The sequence below is a fragment of the Tupaia chinensis genome, unplaced genomic scaffold (assembly GCF_000334495.1).
Source record: "Tupaia chinensis unplaced genomic scaffold, TupChi_1.0 Scaffold000047_1, whole genome shotgun sequence".
Lineage (NCBI taxonomy): Eukaryota > Metazoa > Chordata > Mammalia > Scandentia > Tupaiidae > Tupaia > Tupaia belangeri.
The window spans coordinates 1,776,812-1,786,100 of NW_006159505.1; the positions used below are offsets into that span (position 1 = coordinate 1,776,812).

At 47.9% G+C, this 9,289-nt stretch overlaps 1 protein-coding gene across 2 annotated transcripts in view; it reads right to left on the bottom strand.

Annotated features, from left to right (window-relative positions):
- The window catches only part of CLPB (ClpB family mitochondrial disaggregase), a 164,099-nt gene extending 156,307 nt beyond the window's left edge, over positions 1-7,792 (bottom strand). Inside the window, exons 1-3 of one of the 2 annotated variants that reach the window (XM_027774047.1) lie at positions 7,237-7,792; positions 4,867-4,953; positions 1,379-1,430 (exon numbers count right to left, since the gene is read on the bottom strand). In XM_027774047.1, the coding sequence (XP_027629848.1) occupies positions 1,379-1,430; positions 4,867-4,953; positions 7,237-7,639 (542 nt within the window). In that variant the 5' untranslated portion in view covers positions 7,640-7,792. The remainder of the gene's footprint in view (positions 1-1,378; positions 1,431-4,866; positions 4,954-7,236) is intronic. The other variant, XM_006140956.3, reaches the window with a different exon arrangement.
- Positions 7,793-9,289: the final 1,497 nt, after the last annotated feature.

Here is a 9,289-nt window from a genome sequence, read left to right on the forward strand (position 1 = left end):
CCTGCTGAGGACAGGGTGGACTCAGAGCATTGCTGCTCTGCAAATGGGTGGCCAACTCTAGGCTTGCTAGGGAAGCAGCAGTCTGGCAGTCGTTGGCTATACTAACAGGTGATGCCCAGGTCAGGGGGATAGCTTCTGCTCCCCTGCTCCTTTGCATCACAGTAGAATGTAGTGAGGCTCATCTATTTCTAGGGAAATGAAGATGACACACAGTCTGCGGTTATGAATGGCTCTTATAACACCAAGATGACATCTGTGCTTGGTTTTTAAGATGCATCATCGCATGTTTATTAAACTATTGCTCCATCATATTTATTTAGCTACAAAACAACTCTCAGCCCATCTTCCCAAAAGTGGTTTATTAAAAACTAAACCTTGAACATTAATACTCAAAAGCACTCTTGAGAATCAATAATAATGCTGCAGATAAAATGAAAAGGAATCAAAGCAGTAAGTCTTGGTGGGGCTGTGGCTGCCTTTCCATGCTTCCTTGTACGGTCACACAGCTGAAGTGGGGAAGAGCACCAAGGGTCCGATGCACTGGGTACAGGGAGAGCCAGCCCAAATACCTGACTTCCTATCTAAAAGGCAAGCATAATGGCAAGCATGGAGTGCTCCTATGGCTACCAAAGAATCAAAGGTGGCTAAGGATCGGCCCAGTGGGGATCAGCAGTTTCATCAAGAATAACCAGAAGCCCCATAACTGGTGCTCTATGCTGCCCTGGTCTGAGTCCCTGCCCGGAACCTGCTGCGGGTCCGAGCACCTGCCCTGAACACAGACTTTGTCCTGTCCCTGGAAACAAGATGAGCCTCCGTGAGCCCCACCTTGACTAACAAGTTTCAAATCCAACCTGACAGTGTTCACAGGAGACTAGCTGGGCCAGTAAAGCTGGAGAAATGCAATTTGCCCAGGGCAGGGCCCCAGCATGGATACTTCAGCCCTTTCAGACAGGCCCTGCTAGCCCGAAAAACCTTCTGGCACAAAGGTCATCCTCCCAAATTCTCATGCCCTCCATGGGCTGCACCTACATCCTGTCTAAGCAGCAACCGATACATATGGCTACTTCTACAGAAAAAGGAACAAACTAGAAGACTCTGAGAAGAACCCCCAAAATGGGGAGGGGACTCCAAAATATCCCCATAAACAACAAAACAGCAAAAGGATCCAGAGGTGTTTGGGGTCAGACTTCTTGCTCAAAATCCCTAGGGGCTGAACTGGGTTGAGACAGCGTGGTGTCTTCTGAGTTTAGGAAAGTCACAGGAGATACTCTGAGTTTAGGGTAAGGATTTCTGCCAAGACAAAGTCACTCCATGGGAAAGGGGCTCACCCTGCTCAGCCCCTCCTATTGGGACAGCAAGGCCTGGGTTTGACACTCACCTTCTGACTTCTTGCACATTGTTGGCACGAGCAGCTTCCATCAGGGCCGCATCTGAAGAGAGAGGGGCACTGGTCAGATGCCTGGCCAGGACCTTCCCCTCAGGACTGCCTGGAGGGCCCAGTAAGACAGTGGGAGTGGAAGATTTCAGAAACAGGGGCTCTAGGGACCAGCAGACGGCGTGATGGATACATCACTGGACTCCCGAGTAGATGACCGAGGGTAGAGTCCTGGACCTGGCCAACTTAAAACTCATGCTGGAGGGACCAGCAGTTAGCGTAATGGCTATGTCGCTGGACTCCCACATAGTCGACTGCGGTTTGCGTTCCGGATCTGGTAGATTAAACTCACGCCAGGTGCGTGTGGTGCATGCCCAAGATCCCGAGAGGTGAATGGAGGAGAAGGGATTGTAGCATGGCCATCCCCCCCGGGGGGGGGGTGATTTCTCGCTTTCTGTCTCTTTCTTTCTGGCAAATGCACACACCCTATAGCAGGAACCCCCCCCCAAAAAAAACAAAAAACCCTCATGCTGGGTACATGTACATGTGTACCCAAAATCCTGAGAGGAGAATGGAGGAGAAGGGATTGTGGCGAGTCCTCCCCTGAGCATACACGTTCTGTAGCAAAAATCTCTCTCTCAAAAAAAGCACAGATTCTAACAAGAGAAACACAATAGATAAAGAAAAAGATGGCCATGCCCTTCCCACACAGTGCCCACTGTGACAGCCTGAGTTTCACACCTTTGTGTTACAGGGCCCAAACTCTTAACTCCCTCACCATGCAGGGGAGGCAGGAAAAGTGCTAGTTTCATGTCTTGCCCACAGTAGACAAGCAATGTGTGAACTCCTTCAGTCTTCATAAGCTGTAAAGTTCTGTCCATTTCATGCTACAATCATCATTATTATTAACCAATCCCCCTTGTCCTACTCTCCCCCAACTCTAATTCTTTAGCTCAGTTCTTGATGTCTCAGGTCAAATGCAAAGGGAGGGACCAAATGGGAAGGAGCCGGCAGGGGTGTGGGCCCCTCTGAGAATGGGGAGAGCATCAACAAGGAGTCGAGAAGTCACTGAAACCTAGCTCCAACCCATTTGCCACATACTTACCATATGACTGTAGCAGCCCCTTTCCCTCTTAACCACAGCCTCCCTACTGTAAAGCAGAGAAAATAATCCTTGCCCTGCAGGCCCTACAAGGATGCCAAGGAATAAATGAAAAATCTGCAAACTCCCCAGTGCCAAGCCCAGCAAAGAAGACCAAAAGAAGAAGGCCTGTATCTCTTAGGAATCACCAAATTTGGCAGAAATGCAATGCCAAGATTGGCTTGGTCTTGCCTAGGCAGCCTGCAGGCTACTGGCACCACCTTATGGCCATAAAGAAAAACTGCTTGGGAACCAGCAGTTAGCATAATGGTTATGTCGCTGGACTCCCACGTAGTCGACCACGGTTCGCGTCCCGGACCCGGTGGCTTAAAACTCACGCCAGGCGCGTGTGCGTGCATGCCCAAGATCCCGAGAGGAGAATGGAGGAGAAGGGATTGCAGCGTGACCATCCCCCTGGGGGGTGATTTCTCACTTTCTGTCTCTATGTCTCTGTCTGTCTGGCGAGTGCATGCGCCCTATAGCGAAAGCCTCTCCAAAAAAAAAAAAAAAAAATAGAAAAGAAAAACTGCTTGACTTGGAAAAACTCAGAAGGCAACAGCAGAGGCACAATTTTGTCCAAAATGTCCAATACTAAGTGCCCACGGAGCAATCAACCTAGGTCCCAGTTCAGCTGCTCACTGTTTCATGACCTAGCCAACTCGCCTAATCTCTTGGCCTCAGTTTCCTTATCTGCACAACAAGGATAAGACCCTATCATGGATATGAAAACCAGTACTATGATTTAGACACTGGCATTTCTACTGTATCTCCTGGCTTAGATTCCAGGGTCAGGTCTTTCCTCCTTTCCTTACCTGCTGTTCTCCAAACACGCACATGCTCAGACAGCTCTATCTTCTCAGAGATGGCTGTGTCCACTCTTCTCCCACTCTGCAGAAAAGCTGCTTATGGAAGGTCACACAGTGAGTGAAGAAAGAGCCGAGATTAGAACCAGAGCCTCCTGGCTCCTAATGAGTTCAATTTACACTATATCGCACTAAGGGCCTCCATTCAAAAATCCAAATCAGGGGACCTGGCAAGTTCTTGGACACCTTTCCCCAGTTCATCCAAACTCACTGACCTCAAGACATTCCTTGCTCATGAACCTTCCATTACCCACAGAAAAAATTCTAAGCCTTCCTGACTGGCATGTAGGCATCACTCCATCTGCTCTTACCTTACTCCAAAGACCCTGTCCTCCAATCAAGCTGGCCCTGCACACATCATGCTAAACTGTGACTAGTATCTTTGTTCCCTGAAACCTTTGTGTAGAATACAATCTAGCTCAAGACACATTTACTGGTCTGGACTCATGGCCTAGTGGCTTAAACCTTAAGGAGCTATATCCTATATGGCTGACCACAGTTCAAATCTTAACTCTGAAGGCTTGAAAAACATGCAGGGGGGTGTACATGCATGCCCAAAACCAGAAAGGAAAGTGAGACGGACAGAAGGATTGTGGTGTGACCAAGCCCATGGGGGAGGGGGGCTTTCTCTCTCTCTGGCAAGTGCACATAACCTCTAGCAATTAAAAACAAAGACACATTTACTAAGTACCTACTATATCCCAGACACTCTGATAGATAAAGTGATGATATTAGGGAAAGCTGCTGATACCAATTTATTGAAAAAGTTAAGATGTATTCCCTACTCTCATGGGGCTTACAATGTCACTCTCCTGTTCATCTCCTGCCTCATTCTTCAAAACTCAAGTATAAATTCACCATCCTCCAGGGTCTCCAATTCTTCTAGAAAGCCTTCCTAACCCTGCTAGCTTCTGATCCTCCACAAAACATAGTCGGCACCTCTCACCAACCCTTGACTGATTTTTGTGTTAAGTTAGAACTTCCCACACACCTAGCCCAAAACTAGCACACAGAGTACCCCAAAAATGCTGAAAGTTATAGAATTGAGGCATGCCAAAGCTAGAAGAGTCTATTTCAACACATTTGTTTTGTTTTGAATCTGCCAGAGGGTGTGCTTGCTCCCCACAAAGAAAGAGATAATACTCCCCACACTGGACCATGGTCATGCCACAACCCAAAAAAAAAAAATAGAAAAGAAAAACTGCTTGACTTGGAAAAACTCAGAAGGCAACAGCAGAGGCACAATTTTGTCCAAAATGTCCAATACTAAGTGCCCACGGAGCAATCAACCTAGGTCCCAGTTCAGCTGCTCACTGTTTCATGACCTAGCCAACTCGCCTAATCTCTTGGCCTCAGTTTCCTTATCTGCACAACAAGGATAAGACCCTATCATGGATATGAAAACCAGTACTATGATTTAGACACTGGCATTTCTACTGTATCTCCTGGCTTAGATTCCAGGGTCAGGTCTTTCCTCCTTTCCTTACCTGCTGTTCTCCAAACACGCACATGCTCAGACAGCTCTATCTTCTCAGAGATGGCTGTGTCCACTCTTCTCCCACTCTGCAGAAAAGCTGCTTATGGAAGGTCACACAGTGAGTGAAGAAAGAGCCGAGATTAGAACCAGAGCCTCCTGGCTCCTAATGAGTTCAATTTACACTATATCGCACTAAGGGCCTCCATTCAAAAATCCAAATCAGGGGACCTGGCAAGTTCTTGGACACCTTTCCCCAGTTCATCCAAACTCACTGACCTCAAGACATTCCTTGCTCATGAACCTTCCATTACCCACAGAAAAAATTCTAAGCCTTCCTGACTGGCATGTAGGCATCACTCCATCTGCTCTTACCTTACTCCAAAGACCCTGTCCTCCAATCAAGCTGGCCCTGCACACATCATGCTAAACTGTGACTAGTATCTTTGTTCCCTGAAACCTTTGTGTAGAATACAATCTAGCTCAAGACACATTTACTGGTCTGGACTCATGGCCTAGTGGCTTAAACCTTAAGGAGCTATATCCTATATGGCTGACCACAGTTCAAATCTTAACTCTGAAGGCTTGAAAAACATGCAGGGGGGTGTACATGCATGCCCAAAACCAGAAAGGAAAGTGAGACGGACAGAAGGATTGTGGTGTGACCAAGCCCATGGGGGAGGGGGGCTTTCTCTCTCTCTGGCAAGTGCACATAACCTCTAGCAATTAAAAACAAAGACACATTTACTAAGTACCTACTATATCCCAGACACTCTGATAGATAAAGTGATGATATTAGGGAAAGCTGCTGATACCAATTTATTGAAAAAGTTAAGATGTATTCCCTACTCTCATGGGGCTTACAATGTCACTCTCCTGTTCATCTCCTGCCTCATTCTTCAAAACTCAAGTATAAATTCACCATCCTCCAGGGTCTCCAATTCTTCTAGAAAGCCTTCCTAACCCTGCTAGCTTCTGATCCTCCACAAAACATAGTCGGCACCTCTCACCAACCCTTGACTGATTTTTGTGTTAAGTTAGAACTTCCCACACACCTAGCCCAAAACTAGCACACAGAGTACCCCAAAAATGCTGAAAGTTATAGAATTGAGGCATGCCAAAGCTAGAAGAGTCTATTTCAACACATTTGTTTTGTTTTGAATCTGCCAGAGGGTGTGCTTGCTCCCCACAAAGAAAGAGATAATACTCCCCACACTGGACCATGGTCATGCCACAACCCATTCTCCATTTCTCCAACCCATTGGGATTTGGGGCATGTGTATGCATGCATCTGGAGTGTTTTTCAAGGTGCTGGAGTCAGGACTGGTGATTCCATGGTCAGCCATGGGGGATCCAGTTTCCTTAGCCACCAGGCCACAGTACTGACCTTTAACATCTTCATTTTGTAGATGAGGAGGCTGAGGGCCAATGAGGAGGTAGGTGCAAGAGTTCAAATTCACAATGAAAGTTAGACACAGAAGCAAATCAAGATCCCCAATGTCCTCATTCCTAGTTCAAAATGGACCACATCTTGCTGAATAAATGAATGAAAGTCAAGTTCCCACTCCAGCTCCAAAATCTGAGTTTGGGATGCATGAGATCCATGGGCATCATGCCTGTCTTCCCCCTTGAGAAACAACTGAGAACCTGAGTGGCTGTACTCACACAGGCCAGAAGTCAGGGCCTCTGTCCACTCTCCCAGTCCTTGTTCGGCTCCACACACCCAGCTGGGATTCCATCCTCAGCCATCCCTGTGTTGCTCTGGGTCTCTAAGGATCCAACTTCCTTCTACTCCCAACTGACCCACATGGCAAGACCATTTCATGCCCGAGACCAGGCATTGCAAAACCCTGGGAGACTGATGGAAAGGAGGAGGCTACTGAACTCCAAAAACAGTCAGAACAACAGTACTGTAAGAATACTTAGAGATTATCCCTCACATTAGTGGGGAAATACATCAGAGAAGAGTAAGGAGTCAAGCTGGCACTGAAATCAAGTCTTTTCTGAGGCTACTTTAAGGAGACAACTTCTTTAAACTTTCTAGCAGTAGTTCTTGAAACACTAGTTTCCTGGAGACCTCTTGAAAGAGGAATTGAACCAGGAAAAATAGTAAAGCATAGAAAGATGTTATATTTAGTCCAATGCCCCAATTGTACAGATGGACAAAGTGATTCCCAAGTGGGATAGGCCGACAGACGATGGGAGATTACACAACTCAGGTGCATTGCACTCCACAGTGAAACAGTCTGCCCCTGGGACCACACACGATGCCTGGGCCCCTCCAAGACAGAGGCTGTGTCTACACCTATAGGCACCTCCCACTCTCCAAAACTGTGGAGTGAGGACATGCCTCCCGCCTCTCCCTTTCTGTCCCGATATTTACCCTTGTTGGACGGGCTCTTGCTATAGCAATGAACCACCAGCGCCGCGGCCAGGGCCCACATGCCCAGTCCAGCCCTGCTGGGGACCCCATTCCAGCTGTCCGGTTCTGGGAATGTTTCTTCGGGGACAGGGAGGCGTTCCGCTGTGGCGGCCGCGAAGTGCTGGGTCTCAGTGCGTCCTCCTCTGCGCCCCCCGGTGGCTGCCCCTCGTCCGGAGGGCAAGGCCGGCGATGTTCCAGGGAATCCCCCGACGGCCACCCTCAGCCACTGCAGCTCCCCGCGGCCCCCAGTGGTCACGCTCCGGCTGAAGGCACCTCCATGGCTCCGGAGCGATGGGGACCTGAGCAGCTGGAGGAGGAGCCGCGGCGTCAGCGCTGTTCTCCTCAACACCAGCGACCCCAGCATCGTGACAGCTGCTTCGCTAACCCCCTGGTGCCGACCCCTGTGCTGGCCACGTCCAACATGGCTGCCGCGGCGCGTTCGAAGACGCCGCGAACGGGGTGGGAGGGCGCACTACCTCACGGGAGTGGTAGTCCACGGTCCCAGATCTTACCGCAGCTGGAGAACCAGTAAACTACATTTCCCAGAAGGCCGTGGGACCACGTCACAATGGTTGCTGCCTACAGGGGCCCGGGGCGTTTGGGAAATGGAGTTCTGGAGAGGGGGCGTGGCAAGAAGGGAAATACCCAGGTGGGTTGTGCCAGTGGAAGATTCGAATCCCAGAGTCTCTTTTGTAGTTTCTTTAAAACACACGACGCAGTTTCTGACGGGTGAAAACTAAACAGGGATCTTCAGCAGAAGTTATTATGAAACTTACTCTTGTGCTTTTAGCCTATTTCTCTGTTCAGCTGGGATGACTTTTCAAAAAGATGTTTAGAGTAACCAGTACCGTTGATTTTATTTATGTATTTTATTTTATTTATTTATTTTAATGATTTCACTCTATTTATTTTAATTTTACAACAGAAGGATTGCGTGAGAAAGGGAAAGTGAGAAGACCGGCCACCAGGTCCAGGACTCGAACCAGGGTCGGCCATGTAGGAGTCCAACGCCCTTAACCACCATGCCTCCTGCAGGCCCCTCCTGTGGTTTTCTTAAAACAGGTTTTGTTGGGAACCAGCAGTTAGCGTAATGGCTATCAGCTGGGATGATTCGAACCGCGGTTCGCGTCCCGGACCCGGTGGCTTAAAACTCACGCGGGGCACGTGTGCGTGCGTGCCCAAGATCCCGAGAGGAGAATAGAGGAGAAGAGATTGCGGCGTGACCATCCCCTCTGAGGGGTGATTTTTCGCTTTCTGTCTCTATGTGTCTCTCTCTGTCTGGCGAGGGCACGCGCCCTATAGCAAAAAAAAAAAAAAAAAAAAAAAAAAAAAAAACACTCCCCCAAAATAAATAAATAAATAAATAAAAACCAGGTTTTGTTTCAGTTAAGTGTTGACTCCCGGTCTTGCTTTCCCAGTTGTGTTATTTTCAAAGGTCTCTCACTTGGGCAGGCATTCTCATCTGATGCTCTAGCAACAACAAAAAGTCCCTTCTTCAGTGAAGGGAATTTAGACTCAATAAACCTAAAACTAAAGCTTGGGTCTTCCGACTCTGAGTATATCCATACTTTTCACTAACTACTGCACCAGCTTCAGCCCCCTCTTTTCCAGACTGAACCCTCAGGTAGACAAAGGAGGAAGTTCTGGGGCTGGTCCTGACTCTTGCCCCTGCATGTCCTTTACTTTAAGTCGGAGCAAACTTCGCATAAGGAGCAAACTTCGCGTAATCAGAGCTTTTTCTGACAAGGCTGGTTAAAATAGCAACTCAACTTATCCTTATTCTGCCTAATTTTTCTTCACAGCTCTTACTACCACCTGACGTACCAAATATTTGTTTATTATCTGTCTCCAGTAGAACATCAGTACCCTGAGACAGAGACTTTGTTTTTTCACTTGGGTATCACTAGCACCCAGAACAATGTATAGAACAAAACAGGAACACAACACATTTATTTAGCGAATGGATTATTCTCACTTTATTGTTTTAGGGGAATGGATATGGATTTTGACCTTC